Source organism: Sapajus apella, unplaced genomic scaffold, assembly GCF_009761245.1.
Source record: "Sapajus apella isolate SASKATOON/1434 unplaced genomic scaffold, GSC_monkey_1.0 scaffold19, whole genome shotgun sequence".
Classification (NCBI taxonomy): Eukaryota; Metazoa; Chordata; class Mammalia; order Primates; family Cebidae; genus Sapajus; species Sapajus apella.
Window position 1 is genome coordinate 16,453,470 of NW_022436959.1, and position 23,701 is coordinate 16,477,170.

General features: G+C 39.5%; 1 protein-coding gene across 1 annotated transcript in view; it reads right to left on the reverse strand.

Moving 5' to 3' along the window:
- ABCB5 (ATP binding cassette subfamily B member 5) overlaps positions 1-23,701 on the reverse strand; it is a 123,780-nt gene that overhangs the window by 11,661 nt on the left and 88,418 nt on the right. The window contains exons 21-25 of the mRNA XM_032287027.1: positions 21,295-21,395; positions 19,972-20,112; positions 6,684-6,840; positions 2,971-3,168; positions 749-955 (exon numbers count right to left, since the gene is read on the reverse strand). Coding sequence (XP_032142918.1) covers positions 749-955; positions 2,971-3,168; positions 6,684-6,840; positions 19,972-20,112; positions 21,295-21,395 — 804 coding nt within the window. The remainder of the gene's footprint in view (positions 1-748; positions 956-2,970; positions 3,169-6,683; positions 6,841-19,971; positions 20,113-21,294; positions 21,396-23,701) is intronic.

Here is a 23,701-nt window from a genome sequence, read left to right on the forward strand (position 1 = left end):
GATATGAGTGATGGGGACTTTTAAAAATAGGATGCTTAGGGGAGGCCTTTGCAAAGGTAACATTTGAAAGGGCTTGAAATTTAAGGCACTACTATGGCAAAAGCCAAAAGAAGGGAGGTCTAGGCTGAAGAAACAGCAAATGCAAATGCCCTGAGGTGGGGAGCAAGTTGGCCTGTTCATGAGACAGGAGAGGCCAGCTCCGCGGCAGCAAAGTGACCGCGTGGTGAGGATGTTGCTGAGGAAACAGCGGGGTCAGATCACAGAGGCTTCAGCAGCCCCTCCGTATGAGCATCTGGGCTTTATTCTAAGTGCACAGGGGAGCCATGAGGCAGTTGTAAGCAGGGGACGGATAGGATCTAATTTGTTTTTAAAAGATCCCTGTGATTGCTGTGAGGAAGGAAAATGATAAAGGAGCAAGACTGGAAGGCAGATGAAGAGGCTACTCCAATGGTAGGGCAGGTTCTAGTGTGGACCAGCCACAGCATAGATGGACAGAAGGCAAAGAACAAAATGCGAAAGTTAATCCAGTGAGTATTAATACATTTTGGTTTTGGAAAAAATAGTCACATGAAAAATCTCAAACTTGGCTTTTCACATCTGACTTCATGTTTTACGTCAAACTTTAGATTCTGGAAATAAATAAATTGTATAATCTAAGAAATTCATAAAAAACACAACCACGCAGGCCCAGTGGCTACTTAGGCTTACTTGGCAGCTTTGTAATTGAAGATTTCAGAGATTTTCTTACCTCAGGGAGACCTTCAATAAAAGAATGGATATTTGCTGCATTTGCTGCTTCTTTGATCTCATCTAACGACACCACACGGCTGTTGTCACCATAGGCGATGTTCTCAGCGATGCTGCAGTTGAAGAGCACAGGCTCTTGAGAAACGATTGCTATTTGGGAACGGAGCCACTGTACATTCAGTTCTTTTGCATCCACGCCATCAAACAGCTGCCAAAAGCAGAATGGAGAATGGTGTGTTAAGATCACACAACTGTATCATGTTACAGTTCACTGTATTCAAACACATATAAAACATAACAAGAAGGATAGGAATTCAAGCTATTTTGAAGTATAAGGTTACCCAAGGAAGGCTCATAAATCATATGTTGTATAGAAGCAAACAGCATGTAACTCACTACTGCCCCCTCCACTGTAACAGGAGCTGACTTTTTGAAAGCCCAGTGATCAAAGTAGGTGGAGAGGATAGAGTACTCCACGTGTAAAGGTGTGTCATCTTGCACACAGCCATGTTTACTCACATGAATAGATAATAACACTCAACTCGTATTTGATGAACATGCTCACTATGTGAGGGGGACTCTTCCGGTACCAGGGAAATAATGGTCAGTAAAAGAAAGCTCATACTCTTTTGCAGCCTGTATTTTAGCAGAGAGGCATGCAATAAACACATGAAAAAATAAACTCAGAAGAGGAAAGTACTCTGAAGACAGGGTAACCCGATAAAGGGACTGAGGCAGTGGGGAGGGTATGGAGAGGCATGAGAAAGGGATTGTCCTAGAAGCCTTTAAGGAAAGGATGTTCAGACTAAGACATGAACGATGAGAAGCCTGCAAGGAAGTTAGAGAGCGGACATTCTGGGCAAGGCAATAGTAAAAGAAAGGTTCATTAAGAAAAAGAAAAAAAAAAAAGAAACGCAATAAAATATTAAAAAGAAAGAAAAGTTCATAGGTGTGTTTAAAGAACACAGGGAGACTTTGGGAGGCTGAGGTGGGCAGATCACTTGAGGCCAGGAGTTCAAGACCACCCTGATTAACATGGCCAAACCCTGTCTCTACAATAAATACAAAAATTAACCAGGCTTCGTGGCACTGACATGCACCTGTAATCCCAGCTACTAAGGAGCCTGGAGCAGGAGAATCGCATGACCTCAAGAGGCAGGGGTTGCAGTGAGCTGAGATTTTGCCACTGCACTCCAGCCTGGGCGACAGAGCAAGACACTGTCTCAACACACACACACACACACACACAGAGAGAGAGAGAGAGAGAGAGAGAGAGAGAAAGCACAGTGCGCGATGAGGTGGGCAGTGATAGGAGCTTGGAGTGGGAGGCAGGGACCAGGGCATGAAGGACCCTAATTGATGGCATGGACTCTGGTATATTCTAACCTTGGTGGGTTTAGAGGAGGGAGTGTGCTATGCTATGTACGAATAGATGAGTGTCACCTAGTTCACGGGATCCCTTTAGGATAACTCTGTTTTGCAAATACTCATTAAGAATATGTAAGGGCGAAAAGACTGTACATTGCAGGAGAATGAGGACTAACGTGACAGTTTGAGTTTTAGGAACTTTTTTGTAGGGAAAGCAGATAGGACTGGAAACTTCGTGTGGGTGTGCTGATGCGGTGGCAGTGGTGGGGGCGGGGGACAAGATAATGGGAAATCTACAATATGAGGTATAGTAAGACAAGTGCCAGGTAAGAAAAACAATCCTTAGGTTTGAAAGATGGAGAGATTACATCGTTTTAGAGATTAGAGGCATGACTTCATGGAGCTGATTCAAATAAGCCTTAACCATGCATAAAATTTGGACAATTGGGAGGTGGGGATGAGCAGTGGGGAAGCAGAAGCCTGAATTAAGGAGGCGGAGGACACTGTTCTCTCTGTCTGAAATAAACCAGAACAGAATATGGGGCCACGACGTGAACATTAGACCTAGCCTCCAGCACCCACGTTATAAAGTAATTCCACGGCTAAGGTAAACATTTCTGCTCCCAGAGTGGTTGAAGAATCTTTGGATCTTTGTACTTCACTTCAAAGTTCTAACCATCATTTTTGTGATTGGTTTGCTTGTCCTCTTAGTTAAGAGTTGAGATAGAGATTTTTTTCTTTTTAACTTCTGCATTGTTTGCCCCACCCAAACCAGTGGGGTTGCTTAAGCCCTAGTGAATGTTTAAGAATAGGACTGCTAACTCCCAGAGTAGGTGTGTTTCAATTCAGTCTTACCACTTGTCCTTGCACGGGGTCATAAAATCTCTGCAGAAGTTGAACAGAAGTGCTTTTCCCACAGCCGCTGGTCCCCACAAATGCTACTGTCTTTCCTTGCTCAATAGTGAGGGATAAGCCATGGAGGATGAAAACATCTGGGCGACATGGGTAGAAGAAAGAGACTTCTCGAAACTCTAAATTCCCTTCACATGTGTCCTGTGAAAGGAAGTTGACAGAGTTGAGAAGAATGACTTCGGAAGGCTTAACACATTGTAGCATATTGGCTCAATGCTTTTTGAAACTTGTGCATGTTTCCATAGCCCATTTAATTTTAAACATGTATGCGTCTCTGTAGAGCTGTTGACTGCAAGTGGGTTTCTGTCACTTTTGTTTATATTTTTTTGTGTCTGTGTTTCTTATCTCACTACTGGACATCACCAAGTTTCTAAAAACTACTTGCTTCCTTCCCGCTTTGCTGCACAGACAGCTCCTTTCCACAGTTAGTTGTTTGACCAGCTTATCTGAGTGATACATTTTTTAAAAAATTTGGTTTGTGCTTTACAAAACTTTATTGCTTAATTCAGAAGAGCTAGGGTTCTTGTAAACTATATGTGTGTTATTTTTGTAAATCAGGCCATGTTTTATAGTAAAGGTATTTTTTTTTTTTTTTTATTTTATTTGGCAGGGTCTAGCTTTATCACTCAGGCTGGAAGGCAGTGGTGTGATCTCGGCTCACTGCAACCTCCACTTCCCAGGCTCAAGCCATCCTCCAACCTCAGCCTCCCGAGTAGCTGGGACCACTTGCCTACACCACCACACCCAGCCAATTTTGTTTTTATTTATTTATTTATTTTTTGAGACAGAGTTTCGCTGTTGTTGCTGGAGTGCAATGTTGTGATCTCGGCTCACCCCAACCTCCACCTCTTGGGTTCAAGTGATTCTTCTGCCTCAGCCTCCCAAGTAGCTGGGATTACAGCCATACCACCATGCCCAGCTAATTTTTGTATATTTAGTACAGATGGGGTTTCACCATGTTGACCAGAATGGTTTTGGTCTCTTGACCTCGTGATCTGCCTGCCTTGGATTCCCAAAGTGCTGGGATTACAGGCGTGAGCCACCACGCCCAGCCCTATCTTGATTTTCAATTGACTATAATGGTAGTGACTTTTGCCCAAACATTTAGTTTTCTCTCTATGCATCAATCTCTCTACTGGTTAATGATTTCTACACCAATAATTATCTACACCAGGATATTTAAAAAAGACTTTCCAGAGCTATCACTAAATGATAAACTTTCCCTTAATGTATTTGGTTCATAAGATTTTAAGTTCTTTTGAACTTTGTGTTTGTCTCAATTGCATTTTAAGTCTTATTAATTTTTGTTGTTAGAGTAAACATCAACTAAGAAGGAAAGTGGATTTGTGTGTGTGTGCACGTGTGTGGTAGTGATGGCTGGATTTTAAAACACATCCTTACGGTCAGGTTTACTAGTCATGTTCGACCCATTCTGACCATCAAATAGGTAACAAGCAGGGGCAGGTAGGGGTGAGGAGCACCAAAAAAAAAATTTGATGATATTTTCTTGTTAAAGGAATTCAGTGTTAAGATGTGGTTAAGAGATCTAGAAAAAAAAAATAAAGGATATTTGGCAAAATTTAAGAGTAGTGTAGTAGTAGTTTATTTTAGCTTACTCAATATTTTCCATTTGCCTCCTACAACACATGAGTATTATTTATATAACAAGGGTTTTTATTTATTTAAAAAAATTTTTTTGGTGTACTTCCCTCTCTGCATTTGTATAAAAAAGGCTTTAAGAAACCTAGAATAGTACAGAAACATGAAGAATTCAATTATTTATGTGTATGCTCTAGTATGTATTTTGTATAATAGCTCATAGAGGTATTCTAAAACTTCTAAACTTTGATACATTTACAATTTGTTCTTAATATTTTAAATGGCATTTAATATGAAAAACTTCAAACATGTAAAAATAGAGAAAAATATAGTGGATGCCCCATATGCTTATCACCCAGCTTCACTTTCAATATTTGCCAATTTCATTTGATTGATCAGATTTTATTTTTTATTTTTATTTTTATTTTTTTAAGACAGCTTCTCACTCTATTGCCCAGGCTGGAGTACAGTGGGGATATCTTCGCTCACTACAACCTCCACCTCTCAGATTCAAGTGATTCTCCTGACTCAGCTTCTCGAGTAGCTGGGACTATAGGCTCATGCCACCACACCCAGCTAATTTTTGTATTTTCAGTAGAGACGAGATTTCACCATGTTAACCAGGCTGGTCTTGAACTCCTGACCTCATGTGATTCACCCACCTTGCCTTCCCAAAGTCCTGGCATAAGCCATCACGCCTGGCCCCAATCTTAATTTTTAAAAACATAGAGAGTGATATTCAGAAACATTTACATATTAAATAAAATAAAAATTAAATACATAAATTTTATAGTCTTTATAATAAATACTTCCATAGTCCATGCATGCCTATAGTTCTATAAGGACATAGATCAGTGAAATACTCAGTTCCTCTATTACAATCTGCAGAAAGAAAGAAGAGTAGCAATACTGTTATAAATCTTAAAATTAAAAAGATAGCTTCTTACACCTTTTACTTTCCAAAAGACATTAAAAAAAATCTTATTTTGACTGTGACATATCTTTGAAGCATTCTGTTTTGAGAATTTCCAGATCTTTTCATTTCTGTCACTAACAAGCATTCTTTTTAATAATTGTGTAGCTCTAGTAATGCTGTTTTATTTTAAACTGTCATACATATAAATGTACTATTAAAATTCTAGAGGGAAAGAATGATAAATTTAAAAATTTAAGTATATACCTAATGACTATTTTTATTTTAAAAATGAAAATGTCTAGAAAGATTCTAAAACTGAATATATATTTAATGTATAAGGCTATTATTGAGAGACTTATTTTGAAATTAAATAGCTTATCTATTATTTCTCTTTTAATATTCACAGCCTTTTAGAGTTTGAGGCTAAATTTGTTTGTGCGTGTCGTTTTAATAAGTAGACTTTCCTTTTTCCCCCCTTTATGTTTGTAAATACAGTTCCCATGAAAAACAGTGTCTGAAGCAGCAGAACATTATTTACTTTGTGTTTGTGATCAGAGAAAAAAACCAAAAAAACCTGAATGCAAATCTTTACCCAAGATCAAAACTTTTGCTGTCTAAATAAAATTCAGTATAAGAATCAACCCTTTTTTTCAAGAACATTCTCATAGCATCAGACATACAAATTAAAAGCATATATTTTAAAATATGAAATATAAATTGTAGTAGTAGAGGTAAAAATTTGATTGACAAGACACTTTTTCCCCATTTGTAGCCATAAAATTATTTTATACAAACTTTTAACTCTTTATGTTACTGTGACATTATCTTTTGCAGAGTTTTCCAAAGAATGCCTGCATTTACGAAGTAGACATTTATTTTTTATTTTTAAATTTATATTTTCATTTTATTTTTTCAACTTTTATTTTGGGGTACATGTGCAGGTTTGTTATCTGGATATATTGCATAAAGCTGAGGTTTGGGGTAAGAATGATCCTGTCACACAGATACTGAGCATAGTACCCAATAGTTAGTTTTTCAGCCCTTGCTCCCATTCCTCGTTCCCTCCCTCCCATCTTTAGTGGTCCCCAGTTCCTACTGTTGCCTTCTTTATTTGGACATTTAAGATCACTGTTGTGCTTACTGGCTTTTTTCCTTCTTGACTGTGGCTGTCTATAGTGGGTTTCTTTTCCAACAAGGCAAACAGATGTGCCGCTCCGGATTTGGCTTTGGAATATTCAGGAGCCAAAACGAGTGTTTCTCCGATGGCCATAGCTCCGTATGCAATTGCAGTAAAAACTCTATTAAAAGATAAAGCATTTGACTCTTAGGTCCATCGATCCATTGTAAAACAGTAGAACTCTAAGTGTAAAGAATAAAGCAGGCACAGGAATATAATCTTTTGATGTAGACAGTACCCCTAACGCTGAAGGCCCAACAACAGTTATCTCTTTAAAAAATTTCTACCACGTGGTAATCATTCCTTGCTCTGTACACCAACATGACCTTTGGAGCTTGGGTAATCTTAAAAATGTCTCTTCCAATTAGAGCCGTAGATCAAAGGTCCCAACTAGTGTATATAAAACTTCTTAGCCATCTTGATATGAGGCTTGCTTGCTTGCTTGGAGATTTGACAGAGAATTCAACTGACAATAGGAAGAATGAATCTCCAGTAGTGAGATTGGAATTTACATAGTAGATATGATTTTCGTTTGTCTGTTTTGCATATAATGTAGTTAGGACGGATAACTGAAGCAAAATGACTGGTTATCTGGCTGATATGCTACACGATTTAGACAGCAAATCATGGGGATCATGTTTTCCTCAGGTTCCCGTAGCAAAATCTGACTAAAACAACTGAAAGAAGAACTTTGATCTTTTAGGTTTGTTGTCGATTTTGATCTCAGTTTCAAAACATGTTAATTATAAAATGGTAAGTATGCAAACGATGTTTGGAAGCACACAGAATACTCACTTGATGGTGGCATAGTTCCTGGCCATGGTTAAATACTGTCCTCCCATTTTCTATTTCATTTTGGATATGAAAATACTGTACTAACATGCAAAACAATGAACCTTAGTAACAAAGCTAAAGGCACAATTAGGCTAAAACTGGACCAGTGTCACTGGCAGTATTTAAACATTAGGCAGTGAAAGGGCATCACAGAACCCAGTTGCTTGTTTGCCATGCTGGATAACAGCAAAGTAAACACGTCTGGGCTCCTTGTGAATTTCTTCCTCCATGGGGCCTACCAAAGGGTAGATGTTGATGCAATCTCTTCAGTGACCAAGACCTCAGATCCTGAATCTTGTTGGCTTTACCAAGATCAAATACAGTATAAAATGTAAAAAGAAAAATAACACTAAAATAATTGTAGTCACTTGGTTCTGTGATGTCAAGGCATTTTTAGTACTGATATTTATAGAATATGTTTAAAGCTCAAATTGCCATTTGAATTATTTGATACCCAGCTATGATCATCAGAAGTGGTTACTCACTTTAGGTAATCCAATCTGAATGTGGTTTTAATGCAAAGAAAAGTCAGACTGAGTCAGACTTAAGCCTCCGTCTGATACAAGAGTCAGCAGGTGAGCTGGGAAGATAACTGGATTATGAGTGAGGAGACCTGGATTCTAGCCCCACAGGGGTAGAGGATTCTCTGAAATCAACAACTGAGAAAATAGCTTCTTCCCATGATTTGAGATATGCCAAAATCTCTATCTGCCCTAACATTTCCACGATAAAGGCAATGGTAAGCATTAGACATAAATGTCCATCAGTGGGTGTCCTTGTTAGGTCTCTCTGAAAATGGAAATATTACTAAGAAAGGGAAAAGGGCCTTCAACTTAGAGCTTGTGTTTGTGGGTGGTAAACGGTCCAAAGGATGGAGAAGGGCAGAGGAAAAAAGGGTTCAGCAGAGAACAGAGAGTACCCGCAAAAGTCCTGACACTGTATTGAGTGAGTGCTAAGAGGAAGGTGAGTGGAATAGGGGCTGATGTTGATGAGGGTTATGTTGAAGACCTTGGAGGGGAAGTGTGGACTTTGAGGTGATGGGCTATCTGGGGTTGAGTAAGGGACACTAATCTTCTCCACCTGCCAGGTTCAAGCAAGTCTCCTGTCTCCACCTCTTGAGCAGCTGGGATTACAGGCACTCACCGCCATGACTGGCTAATTTTTATATTTTTAGTAGAGACTGGGTTTTACTATGTTGGCCAGGCTGGCTGCAGCTCCTGACCTTGTGATCCGCCCTCCTTGGCCTCCCAAAGTGCTGGGATTACAGGTGTGAGCCACAGCACCTGGCCTAGGGACAATAATCTTCTTTGTGCTTTTTCTCCAGGTGGATTCTGTATAAAGGTAGGCCAAGGCTCACACATGGAAAATACTGGTCTGCTACAGAATTTGTCCTGACCTAATCAGACCCAATTAGCTAGGGTGAGCTAAACTGAAATTCATTTCCACTCAACAAGTATTTATTGTAGAACAACCAGTGCTGTAACTCCATAACATAGTCAATCCAAATTCTTCAAATCTGGTTTAAATTCCTGGAGGCATTTGAACTGAACGCCTAACTCAGAGAAATGTAGAGGCCAGCCTCTCATGCCACTGTTTGTCTTGAGGATTTTCATCCATTTGGGATATATAAAGAGAATAGGCCGGGCGCGGTGGCTCAAGCCTGTAATCCCAGCACTTTGGGAGGCCGAGGCGGGTGGATCACCAGGTCAAGAGATCAAGACCATCCTGGTCAACATGGTGAAACCCCGTCTCTACTAAAAATACAAAAAAAAATTAGCTGGGCATGGTGATGCGTGCCTGTAATCCCAGCTACTCAGGAGGCTGAGGCAGGAGAATTGCCTGAACCCAGGAGGCGGAGGTTGCGGTGAGCCGAGATCGCGCCATTGCACTCCAGCCTGGGTAACATGAGTGAAACTCCGTCTCAAAGAGAATAATTTGCTATTATGACAAATGTTTTAAAGTTACTAATAGTATATTTATCAAAATAATAATATACCATGATTTGTCATATATCTCCTTCATGCCTACAATTAAGACAAGAAGCTGGGCACAGTGGCTCATACCTGTAATCTTAGCACTTTGGGAGGCCAAGTTGCGTGGATCACTTGAGGTCAGATGTTTGAGACCAGCCTGGCCAATGTGGCAAAACCCCATCTCTACCAAAAATACAAAAAATTAGATGGTCATGGTGGTGTGCACCTGTAGTCCCAGCTGCCCAGGAAGCTGAGGTGGGAGAATTCCTTGAACCCTGGCGGAGGAGGTTGCAGTGAGCTGAGATCGTGCCACTTCACTCCAGCCAGAGTGACAGAGCAAGAGTCTGTTTCCATAAAAACTAACTAAATAAATAAATAAGGAAAAAAATAATAAATACATAAGACAAGAAATGTTCCACAGTTCAGAAATGAATTTCACATTGAACTACATCTTAAAGCATAAATATGTAAACTAGGAATATAATAGACCTGAAATTCTCTAAATTTATAAATTGTCCATGGAAGAAGAAATCTTATCTACAGTTTATCCTTATATGGCATTGAATTTACAGCAAAAATCTGTGGTTTGGCCAGGGGTGAAGTGAGGAAGATACTGAGCAGGAAGAGGTCTGGAAGGAGCAGCTCAGCATATTTAGGTGTTGGGCCGCTTCCTCCCTAGTTTTATGGGTTCTCCATGAGTTCATGAACCATTTTCACTGCATTCTCACTACATTGATCTTTTCAAGCATGTCTGAGCAGTAACAAAATTCCTTCACCCATCATTGCTGTTGAGATAAAATTGGAATTTAAGAAAGGTCCTTTGGCTAGGAATAATACAAAACTGCATAGTTGTGACTCACCCCAACCTTCACACAAGTGATCCAAACAGGAAAACCCTGCATAGTTACTGGTTCAGACTGATCTGTCTCCCCTGAACGCTACTCTCATATTTGGTACTTTGTAGACCTTTGGTAGCTTGCCCTAAGAGGAAATCCAAAACTAGACTCCTAGGGATCACATCTACACTTCACCATTTACTTAATAGCTACATGACCTTGGAAATGTTACTTAACTTTGTATTTGTTTCCTCATTGGTAAACAGGAGCTAAGAAGAATATCTGTATCTTATATGGTTGTTGTGATAAGTAAATGCATAAATAATATACAATGCTTAGTACAGTATCTGGAACATAATATGTGCTCAATAAATGGAAGTTGTTATTATACCTGTCATAGAACTGAAAGTTAATGGAACAATTTCTGTTAGAAAATAAACTCTAGGCCAGGCACTGTGGCTCACGCCTGTAATCGCAGCACTTTGGGAAGCCGAGGTGGGAGGATCACAAGGTCAGGAGACTGAGACCATCCTGGTCAACATGATGAAGCCCCATCTCTCCTAAAATACAAAAAATTAACCAGGCATGGTGGCACGGGCCTGTAGTCCCAGCTACTTGGGAGGCTGAGCAGAGGAACTGCTTGAACCCAGGAGGTGGAGGTTGCAGTGACCTGAGATCGCACCACTGCACTCCAGCCTGGTGACAGAGCAAGACTCCATCTCAAAAACAACCACCACCACCAAACAAAACGAAAGAAAAGAAAAGAAAGAAAATAAGCTCTCACATTTCTGTAGAAATAGATTAGCACAGCAGGTCAGCTCACAACTTTCCAAGTCCTTACTCAGTAAGTTTCTTTTTTTGATTAAAAGGCAGAGTTATCTTTCCCCATAGCGGTAGTCATTAAAATTATTACCACGCTCATCTGTATATCATCCATATACCACCCAGAGAACTCTTCCACCCTAAATCCTTTTCTCAACACATGGGAGAGAGAAAAGAAGCAACTAACATTTATTTGGTGCTTTGGATCTTACAGAATGTTTTCATACACATGATACTATCTAATCACCTAGGAGATAAGTAGAATGGAAACTTATCATTCAGTGAATGAGGAGACTCCAGCTCTGAAAAATTATGCAATTTGCCTAGAAGCACACGAAACCGTGGGGTTGGAACGTGAGCTGCCTTTCTCTTTGTGTTTTCCCCTACACGGTCTTCCTTGCAGTGGAAAGCTGGCTGGAATGGTCTTTTCCTACATGTTGGGGTTTGCTTCCACTTGTTTCCCATTTTAGAATCTTCACAGGGCCCTAGATATCAACTGTTCTTTGATTTCTCTCCTTTAGGTTCCTTCAGTGGTTGATTTAGCCTTCTTTTCTTGCCCTTGCCTGTCTCTTCTGATAAACTCTGAGGAGGAGCCAGGCAGGAGCTGGGTAGCTGCCATGGCAGCCAAAATGGAAAGAAGCCTTTCCTGTTTTGTTTTGTCTAACCAGTGTTGCTTTCCTAATCATAACAATGACACTCACAGTTCTTCCCTGGTTGCCCAGCCTCTTAGGGCAAAGATGATGGTACAGGCCTAGCTCTCTTCTGTCCATCCTTTAGTATTTCAAGATATCGACCAAATGTTAATATCCATTGAAAACCCATCTATGTTGCTCTTTTGGTCAATAACCACATTTAATATTGGAAATACAATATGGTTCTTATCAAGGACTGCATTTGGTTTTTAAAAGAACTAGGACACACACCCATAAGCTGCCTGGTTCTGCTTCTCAGGCAGTGTTCAAAGCTATGGCTTTTATTATTACTGTATTGAAGGCTGTCATATCTTGATTCTTTCTTACCTATATGCTCTGCTTAGCTTCTTGATAATATGGATAGAAAATATGGAAGAAACAGAGACAGAGAAACCTTTGCAGTGGGGAAAGGAAGGTTACAGAAACCACCCCTGGTCAGGAATGGTTCTTGGTCTGTATTGCAAAAGGCAAGTCAGCTGGAAACTGGCCTAAAGGAATTAACACAAAGAGACAGGAGAAAAAAAAACTTATTTTGTACTTCTAAATCTGCACATTTATAGTGAAATGACAAATAGAATGTGTCACCAGGAATAACAAAGGGAGAGGTGAGTGTTTTATTATACACATGTGCATGAGAACCTAAGCGAGATTTTCTTCTCTTTTCTTTGTTTTCTTTTTCTTTTTTTTTTTTTTTTTTTTTTTTTTTTTATGGAGTCTCACTGTCACCTCAGCCTCCCAAGTAGCTGGGACTACAGGCGTGTGCCATCAAGCCTAGCTAATTTTTATATTTTTGGTAGAGACAGGGTTTCACCATGTTGGCCAGAACGGTCTTGATCTCTTGACCTTGTGATCTGCCTGCCTCGGCCTCCCAAAGTGCTGAGATTACAGGCATGAGCCACTGTGCCCACCAACAAGAGATTTTCTAAATGCCCCTATGCCTTGTCTGTAAGGCAGCGGAATGAAAATGTTATCACCTTATTTTAAATGCTCATTTCAGAGAATCTTCTACAATAATAGAGATAGAAATAGACAGCTTCTACCGTAAGACATGCATGTTGTCTTTTCTTCTTTTAGAGGCTTTTTCCTCTAAAAAGCCTTGCCGACAAACTAATGTTATGAGCACATTAAAGGATTTTGCTGTTAAAACTCCCTTTGTGTATCTCCCTTTCTGATGCACAATGTCATTTTTGAAAGAGTCAGATAACCCATTTTTGTAGTTATAAATTATGCCTTGGAGTAATGTGGGATGTTTGATAAAATGCAGATTTTGCATCATACTAGATTAACAAATCAGATTTTGCAGGATGAATTCTAGGTATCTACAGTTTTTTGTTTTGTTTTGTTCTGTTTTGTGCCAGAGTCTCACTCTGTTACTCAGGCTGGAGTGCAGTGGCACAATCTAGGCTCATTGCTACCTCTGCCTTGCGGGTTCAAGCAATTCCCTGCCTCAGCCTCCTGAGTAGCTGGATTTACAGGCACCTGCCACCATGCCCAGCTAATTTTTGTATTTTTAGTGGAAACAGGGTTTCACCATCTTGGCCAGGCTGGTCTTGAACTACTAAGTTCATGATCCACCCTCCTTGGCCTCCCAAAGTCCTGGGATTACAGGTGCGAGCCACCACGCACAGCCAGTATCTACAGTTTTAACCAGCTCTGAGATTGATAAGTTGGAAAACTATTGGTTTAGAGAATAGTGCAAAGTGCTTTATAACTAAGGAGAATTTTAGGAGGAGGGAGTTTTCTTTGCAAGCTTCTTTGATTTAGTTAGTTGACAAGACTGAATGCTGTCTGTCATCCTAGATTGTGGAAGGTACAAAGTCTTGTAAAGCCAGATATAATTTAGTTTATCTAAAGGGACCTTGTGACACATTCATGGTAGTTGGGGTCACATTTGGTCTCTAGGACTAAATCCTCTTTGGTGTTGAAGACAAATCTCACCTATTGACATTATGCATAGTGCAGTGTTGCTCTTTTGGCCAATAAACACATTTAATACTGGAACAGAATTCCTAGAGAATCTCTCATTTGTCCATACTCCAAAAGTATGGGTATCCTTACTCTGTCTGTATTCTGGTTGAATGGAACTCAAAAAGGGAGGCTGGGTGTGGTGGCTCACACCTGTAATCCTAGCACTTTAGGAGGTCAAGGCAAGTGGATCACTTGAGGTTTGGAGTTCAAAACCAGCCTGGCCAACATGGTGAAACCCAGTTTCTACCAAAATATACAAAAATTAGCTGACATGGGGGCATGTGCCTGCAGTCCCAACTACTTGGGAGGCTGAGGTGGGAGAATTGCTTGAACCTGGAAAGCGGAGGTTGCAGTGAGCTGAGATGATGCCACTGCACCCTAGCCTGGGCAACACAGTGAGAATCCATCTCAAAAAAAAAAGTGATACCAGTGGAGCTCCCTGTTTCTTCCTTCCCTTGGGGCACGGGAAAAACCAAGGTGGTACTATTCTTTAATTATTAGTCTTATGTTAATGGTCCTTCATATGTTCTGATAGTTAAAATGCTTATGTAGCTAGAAGAGGCCCCCTTTTAATGAATTTGACTAAAAGAAATTCCGGAACCATGGTACACCAGCTCAGGGAAGGAAGTTTGTTTTGGGGCCTTTTCATTCTCATGTTAGGGCTATAAAATAACACTAAGAAGGTCACCTGTTCCATATACATGTGAGGAATCAGCCCAACTTTGAATATTCAAATGTTTGAAAAACTAAGCAGGAATTATTATTTGCTTTTTTGCCAGGCTGGAGTGCAGTGGTGTGATCTTGGCTCACTGTAACCTCTGCCTCCCGGGTTCAATTGATTCTCCTGCCTCAGCCTCCCGAGTAGCTGGGATTACAGGCTTGTGCCACCACATCGAGCTAATTTTTTGTACTTTTAGTAGAGATGGGGTTTCACTATGTTGCCCAGGCTGGTGTCGAACTCCTGACCTCGGCTTCCCAAAGTGCTGGGATTACAGGCGTGAGCCACCATGCCCGGTCAAGAATTATGTAAAAAATAATTTTAGAGAAATATTCTATGAATGTTTGGCTACATAATAATAATAATAATAAATATTGAGTAAGCAAAACCTCTAGTGTCTGAAACCATGAACTTGAATCTGTGCTCTGCTATTTACTGATTATGTAACTTTGATCAAGTTAGGTAACCTGAGTCTTCATTTTTCTCATCTGTAAAATGGGAATCATAGTATTGCACAGGGTATTTTAGAGGATTAAGCAGATAATACATGGCAACTCCTTAAAAGATTCAATCAAGGTTTGCTGTTATAGCAATTTTCACAAGTAATGAAATGGTTGGCAGTCTTGGGAAGTCCCTTAAAGGAAACATCCTGACTAGTGTCATGTTCAGGCATGAAAGTGACTGTCATGAATTTGAAGTTGTATCATTCTTCAACTGAGAATTTTTTTTGCTTAGTTTTAATCTAAACAAATCTCAGTAGGTAGAGGTAAATTCTCAGTTCCACACGTCATATTTTATATCAGCCCTGGACTTAGATCCAGTCCTATTGCCAAAGCACCTGATATTAGACGTATGGGTATAGAAAAGAAGAAAATTAGAAAAATTTGTGAAAAACAGACTCCTGTTTTCAAACAGACACCTGTGAAGGTGACTTGGGAGGCACATTTCCAGAAATGACTGGACTGCCTAATTATGTACCATTCCAAATCTCCCCCTTAATTTTGATTCAGTCATTCATTCAATAAATATTTATTGTGTGTCTATTATGTGTCACCCACTTGTTTTCGGCCTTTGGGAAACATCATTGAACAAGATAGGTTACAACCTGCCCTCAGTCTATGCACTCGTAAATATGGAAATGCAAAATATAATTTCATAGAATCATAATTGTTATAATTAAAACATGGTAATGGAAAAGAGAGTGATGAGGAGGGAGGGATTGGGGAACTACTTTGGACCATCAGTGAAAGTCCCTCTGAGGAGTGGACTAGGAGGGGAAGCCTGGATGGTAAGAAAGAGGTAGCCTCGTAAAGCCCTGGGGAATGGTCATTCCAGGCAGAGAGAATGGCAAGTGTGAAGACTCTGCAATGGGGAGGTCCAGGGAAAGACATGGCAAGTGTGAAGGCTCTGCAATGGGGAGGTCCAGGGAAAGACATGGCAAGTGTGGGGATGACAGGTAGTTCACATGGGAGACAGAGGTGGATGAAATTGCAATTTCATCCATCATGAAGGTCTTTCAGGTCATGGTAAGGACTTTGGCTTTATTTGAATTTCAGTGGAAAGTCCTTGCAGAATTTTAATAAAATGGTACTATTAGATTTGTGCTTTATAAGGTCAATCTGGCTGCAGTGTGGAGAATGGATTATAGAGAAGCAAGAGCAGACACAAGGACATTGGTGAGAAGGTTGTTGCAGTGGTCCAGGCAACACAGGGAGGGGCTGGGATGAGGGTTGAGAGGATGAGAAGAACTTTGGAATTAGAGTCATGAGGAATCAGTGATTTTTGTGGTGGACAATGGCAAGAGAAGCAACAAGGATGACTCCAACATTTTTGGGCCGAGCAACTGTGTGGATAGTGGTTGGTACTTTTAACTAAGATGGGAAAGTTTGGGGGAAGAGAACCTTTGGGGAGAAAAATCTTAAATTCTGTTTTGAATACATTGAGATATTACTCATCCAAGTGGAAGTGTCTTGTAGGTAGTTGGATAAGGGTCTTGTGCTCAGGGCAGGGTCAGAGTTGGAAATATACAGAAGGAAGTTATCAGGATACAGTCGGTATTTAAAACTGACAGATTGGATGAGTTCGCCAATGAAAGGGTACAGATGAAAGGGTATAGATGAAAGGTTCTGAGAGCTCTACAGCCCTCCAACACAGAGAGGCTTGGCTGAAAAACAGGATCCAGTAAAGAAAGTGGAGGAGGAGGGGCCAAGGACAAAGGAGAAGAGCTTAGAGAAGCCTGTAGAAGAAAATGTTTCAGGAAAGAGATGTCAAACGCTACTGAGAGGCCACGTTAGAGGAGAACTGAGAACTGTGGGGGCTGAATATGGACAGGCAAGATGGGGGTCAGGGGGACTCTGAGAACCAGTCCTTCTAGTGGAGCGGTGGGAACTAAACTTGACTGGAGTGAATTTAGGAGAGATTGGAGATAGAAGTAGTGTAGAGACCAAGAATAAGGAACCCTTTGGAAATTGCTTTGCTTCAAAGGAGAGCAGAGACATTGGAAATAGGTAGAAGGGGGCTTATGGTCCTGGGGGACATTTCTTTTTCTTATATTTTTTTATAGGTGCGATTACAAAGCAAAGAAAGAGGAGTGACAGAGAAATTGATGAAAAAAGGTGAAAATTCTTCTGTGAGAATTTAGAAAATCATCAAACATCCTACATTAGTATGAATATGTTTAATTGGCTTGCTTTCTACTAATACTCAAAACTACTTATACAGAAGGAGCAGGATACTGGGGATTTAAGAAGGCTGCAGAAAGTTTAGAGCAACATGAGGAAAACATGTTTTGAGTTTTAAACTATGGCTTGCAAACAAACTTTTGGAATAAAACCAACTTTCAAGCTTGGGAATGCCTGGATTATACTAGAACAAAGGAAAAACTGGCTAACGGGCTGGTGAGCTGAATAATTTATGTGATTTCAGGTTTTGTTTCTTGTTAATCTACCTGACTAAGTAATTAGTCTTATGTAATCAGAATGAAGCCCAAGGCTAAATATAATTGTGGTTTATAAGTTCACACAGGCAATAGTGTACACTATTTTAGTGGCTAGGAGAACATAGGACAGGGAACTTACAATTTCTCTTGAAATTTTATTTTAATTTTTTGAGGCAGAGTCTCACTCTGTCATCCAGGCTGGCGTGCAGTGGTGTGATCTCATCTTATTGCAACCTCTGCCTCCTGGGGTCAGGTGATTCTCATGCCTCAGCCTCCCAAGTAGCTGGGATTAGCCATGGCAATACACATGGCTAATTTTTGTATCTTTTTACTACAGACAGTGTTTCACAGGTTGCCCAAGCTGGTGTCGAGCTCCTGGCCTTCAGTGATCCACTTGCCTCAGCCTCCCAAAGTGCTGGGATTACAGGCATGAGCCACCATATCTGGGCCTTCTGTTGAAATTTTAAATACAGATATTCTATTTCCATATTCCATTTTATAAGGAAATCTCTTTCAGGAAACTTCTAAGTGGCTTTGGTGTCAGGTAAGATTTAAGAATACTGGGCTGGTGAACTGTGGACTGTTTTCTTATCAGTGCCTAACAAAGAAACTTCCTGGGACTTTACTTAATGCTTAATAAATAAATCAATACATTTTCATGTGAATAGAAACTAAAAATTATTCCAAGTTATTCTGAAATTACTCAGCTTTAAATGACTTCTGGCTGTTTCCTCAAATTGAATCGATACTGAAAATACAAATATGCCAACAATAAGGATATTGAAAGGAACGTCCTGAGACTTGGGAAACGAAACCCAAAGAGAAGTGCCCTGTGTGTTCTGCCAAATGGCAGCATCCTTGGAACAGGTGTAATCTCCCAATTCATTATTGTGAAGAGGCTGATACTTGCTTAGATGTGCATTTTTTGGTGGGCTTGCTAAAAATAACATGTTATTTTTTTGAGTCAAATATTATATGGATTTCTCTAGTTTTAAATGTTTAGCAATGACATTTATGATACAGATTAGCAACATTTTAGGCTTTCAGCTCAGAATTTATACTCAGAATTCTTTTTTTTTTTTAGATGGAGCCTCACTCTGTTGCCCAGGCTGGAGTGCAGTGGCACGATCTTGGCTCACTGCAACCTCTGCCTCCTGGGTTCAAGCAAGTCTCCAGTCTCAGCCTCCTCAGTAGCTGGGGCTACAGGTGCCTGCCACCATGACTGGCTAATTTTTGTATTCTTAGTAGAGGCAGGGTTTCGCCACATTTGTCAGGCTGGTCTCGAACTCCTAACCTCAGGTGGTCTGCCCACCTAGGCCTCCCAAAGTGCTGGCATAAGCCACCGTGCCCGGCCCAAAGTTAATTTTTCTAATTTAGCAGTTGCATTAGATGTTCCTATAAAACAAATTCATAATTATGTGACCAGAATTTCAAAACAGAGGCTCCAACCTAATGCTTTGGGAAGAAACAGACTCATTGGGACACCGCGTTCAGTTCCAATTGCAACATTTTTGAAGGGAAACACTCACTTACATGTGTTTCTTGTGGAATATTTGCTTAGCAAAGAATTCAGCTTCACTGATTTACAGTCATACTTTGTAAAACCATCTCCACACTGAGAGTTTCATAATGTATCACAAATTCCCTAAGGAATGGATGACAAGAAGGCATATTTTGCCCCTACATTCCCATGTTCTAGTAAGCTGAAGCAGGCAGCAATTCTGTCTGCATTAATTCAGATTTCATGTTTTATATCAGTATCAGTATTTTATCAGTTACGCTGTACTTTTTATAGAGACTAAATCACAAAAATGGTTAGCTTGATTTAATCATTTCACAATGTTAACATATATCAGAGCATCCCATTATATCCCATAACTATATATGTACAATTATTGTCCATCAATTAAAAATAAAATTCATCCCATTTATCCTGATTTGATCATTAAATATTATCTGCATATATCGAAATATCACATATACCACTAAAATATGTACAACTATAATGTATCAATATAAAACTTAAAAAACATTCCAAGTTAAAAAAATATTCAAGCATACCTTTTCCACATATGTAATTTAAATGGCAATTCACTATAATTAGACAACTTTTTGATAAATAAGTACATGACCACTCTACAAGGTTTATATATTTGCAGGACTTAATTAATTAATTTTGAGACAGAGTCTCCCTTTGTTGCCCCGGCTGGAGTGCAGTGGAAAGATCTCAGCTCACTCCAGCCTCCATCTCCTGGGTTCAATCTACTCTCCAGCCTCAGCCTCAGCCTCCCGAGTATCTGGGATTACAGGTGCCTGCTACCATATCCACCTAATTTTTGTAGATGGGGTTTCACTATGTTGGTCAGGCTGGTCTCAAACTCCCAACCTCAATCGATCCACCCACGTTGGCCTCCCAAAGTGTTGGGGTTATAGGTGTGAGCCATCATGTCTGTACTATTTTCACAACTTACATGAACATGCCCTCTGAGGTCATTCGTCCAGCTTGAATTAAATAGGCTCCAAATTGAAACCCTGCTGCATAGGCAAAATATATAAAGGCATGGCTGAATGCATAACAGCTTCCAATAATCTGTGCTTTCTTTGAGGTATTTCTGGAATGTACAAAATTTACCAAATAATGAGGCATGAATTATAGCAAGGTCAACTTAATAAATGTAGAGTAATAAATAGAGTGGACTTTGAAATGTTATAATTTAGTGGATAGGCATTTTTCGAATGATTAAAGAGAAAGTGATTTTTTTTTTTACTACCAATAATTATTTGAGAAAAGACAGATAATACTATAATTCTTTTTTCTATAGTCATATAATTTCTAGTTCAGAGTAACAAATTTGACTTTATATACTGTTAAATGAATGGGCAAAGTCTATGAAAGGATGGCTAGTGTAAGCATTAGAGAGCTGCTTTAGTGGTATTTAGAAAGATTTCCTAAATCTCCATTATAATCTTTCATTAACAGAATAAATGGTTGAAATTAAAGGGCAGTTCCAACAACAAGCATGAATACAAAGCTGTCTTTCTGATAAAGTAATATAAAGAGCATCACTAAGTCAATGTGATAAGGAGGACTAGCTTAAATTAAAAGGAGTAAGTGCATTCATTATGTATATATTTATATTTAAAATGTAAACTATTTTAGGGATTTAATGTAAAGGGCTGAGCAATCTTTTCTCTTTTTTGAAACAGAGTCTTGCTCTGTTGCCCATGCTGGAGTGCAATGGCGCTATCTCTGCTCACTGCAGCCTCTGCTTCCCAGGTTCAAGTGAGTCTCTCACCTCAGTCTCTGGAGTAGCTGTGACTACAGGCACACCACCACACCTGGCTAATTTTTGTATTTTTAGTAGAGATGGGGTTTCACCATGTTGCCCAGACTGGTCTCTAACTGCTGACCTCAAGTGGTCCGCCCACCTCAGTCTTCCAAAATGCAGACATTACAGGCGTGAGCCACTGCACCCGGCCTACAATTTTATTTTCTTTCTTGCATCTGTTATTTCATTAATATTCTTTTAGGAAAATAAGAAAAATGTGCCTACTTAATAACAGACAGTTAATGGTAATGTGAGAGGACCTAAAATATTTCTTCCAATTGTGCTTGCCCTCAATTTCTCTTCTAGTTTCCTCTTGGTGAAGTCATAAGGGAAATTATGACATGCCATTATCAGAATAGACTCAAGAGCAAATGAATTAACAGGCAAACCACTGGAGTCATTCAAGAATACTGCCTTTACAGAACAAAATTAAATTTATGAAGTCAGTTATGAATGTACAATCACCTGTGTTGAGTCTGAAGCGTCTCTTCGTACATTTGCTCAAAGGCTTTTTCCCTTGTTAATGACAATATAGTACGTATATTCTCCACAGCTTCAGTTGCTATCTTGTAAAATAGGACAATACAATATAGAAATAAGTAATGGTTAACCTTTTCCCGTTTGTGAATTCCAGTCACTCACACTGGGGACATATTAAGTATATCAAATCAGTAAGTTTTCCTGACAAGTATTCTTAGCTTCCTTCATTCCCAGAAAATAAGATAGGAAAATGACACTTCAGGATAATAAGCTTAAGGAAAATGTCTTATTGAGAAGATTAAGATTAAATCCACTGATCTAAGTTTAGCCCCATTCAAGTTTTTACTGAATTTCAACTTAAACTTGTTGCATAGATGGAAGAATAAAACATTAGTGAACATTATGTTCACATGCAAAGGAACTTCCTACAAATTACGAAAAAATTCAAGTAAAAGATAGCAGAGGCCTGGCGCAGTGGCTCATGCCTGTAATCCCAGTACTTTGGGAGACTGAGGCAGGCAGATCACTTGAGGCTAGGAGTTCGAGACCAGCCTAGCCAACATGGGGAAACTCTGTCTCTACTAAAAATACAAAAATTAACCAGGCATAGAGGCATGCGCCTGTAATCCTAGCTACTCAGGAGGCTGAGGCACGAGAATTACTTGAATCTGGAAGGCGGAGTTTACAACGAGCTGAGATCCCCCCACTGCACTCCAGCCAGGATAACAAAGTGAGACTCCTCTGTTTAAAAAAAAAAAAAAAAAGGCAGATATAAAGTAATCACATAATTATTTTATTCTTGTCAAATAAATGAAAATAGCAACCTAAAAGGACTCGGGAACATTACTGGAAAGTAACATGGGATATGGTTATAAAATTATTTATGAGATAAAGCCATTTCTCGTACTGATGTTTGTGAATATAAAAAAGATATTTAATTCAAATGTGATTAATACTTCTCTACATTTATATAGTTTATAGAAAGATTGCATAATTGCATGGGATTCAAGATAGAAGAGAGTTTTGGCTTATAACGTTTTTTGGACGTGAGAACATGTGTTGGCTTGAAAGAGAAACTTCCTGTTTTCACATTCCGTTTCCAGACTGGCAGAGTTGATTGTGAGATAGAGAAGACCCAGGAAGATACTTGGCCTTCTTTGAAAAAGCACTTGGGTTGCAGGAGGGAACTAGATTTCTGGACTGTGGTGAGGACACCAGGATTCTGCTCCCAATTTTGATGTTGGGTTGTTTTAAATTCTCGTTAATTTCAAAATGGTCTCAAAGAAACTCCATTTGTAACATTCCATAATATACTAAGAAAATGGATAAGCACACTGAAAGCTTGTTTGAGGATAAACAAAAGGAATGAACATAAAAAAAGTTTGTGACCATTTTTCACAATTTAGAAAGGATGAATATTATTACAGACCCTTAGAAAACAGTCATTAAGAAAACAAAGCCATTCAAAGTCTTAAAAACTAAACATTTGATGATTTGTCCAAATCTACACATGCAACTGAAGAAGGACCAATAACATTTTATTGGTTTATATTCTAAATCGATGTTTGGTAAATTGACTTATTTAGAGCCATAGGAAATGCTTCCAATTGCCTTTTTGATTAGAGTTGCTGATTGTAGAGTCTGAGATTACTCTAATGACAAATAAATGAAAAGTCAAAGGGTATATATACAATGAAAGCTCATGACATAAAAAATAAGATGAAGAAAACATAATTAGGCCTCATTAATTTAGAAGTTGTATATATTATTGCAATGTTTAAATTAGAAAAGGAGGTCTAAACAATTGTTTACTGTCTCTGAGGCAAATATTTGCTAAGCAGTTCAGACTATACAGCACAAGCAAACATTCCAAGGGTTTTTAGCTTGTGCAAGAAAGGTGGAAAGGTCTAAGCATAGGCAAACTAGATTACAGTGAGCCATGTGCTTGGCATCCCTATTCATGAATATGTGTTATATTTATGCTCTGCCAATTGTGACACATTCACTGTGATACAGACTATAAGGGATATTAACATCACTTTGCTATTCAGAGGATATACACCAATGTAGTCAAGAGCTCTGAAACAGTATGAAACAGTATCGGGAGAGAAACAACTCTTTTTTTTTTTCTTTTTTTTTTTTTAGAGGGAGGCACACTCTGTCACCAGGCTGGAGTGCAGTGGCTCCATCTTGGCTATTGGCAACCTCTGCCTCCCGGGTTCGAGTGATTCTCCTGCCTCAGCCTTCCAAGTAGCTGGGATTACAGGTGCCTGCCACCATGCCTGGCTAATTTTTTTGTATTTTTAGTAGAGATAGGGTTTCACCATGTTGGCCAGGCTGGTTTTGAACTCCTGACTTCAAGTGATCTGCGTGCCTTTGCCTCCCAAAGTGC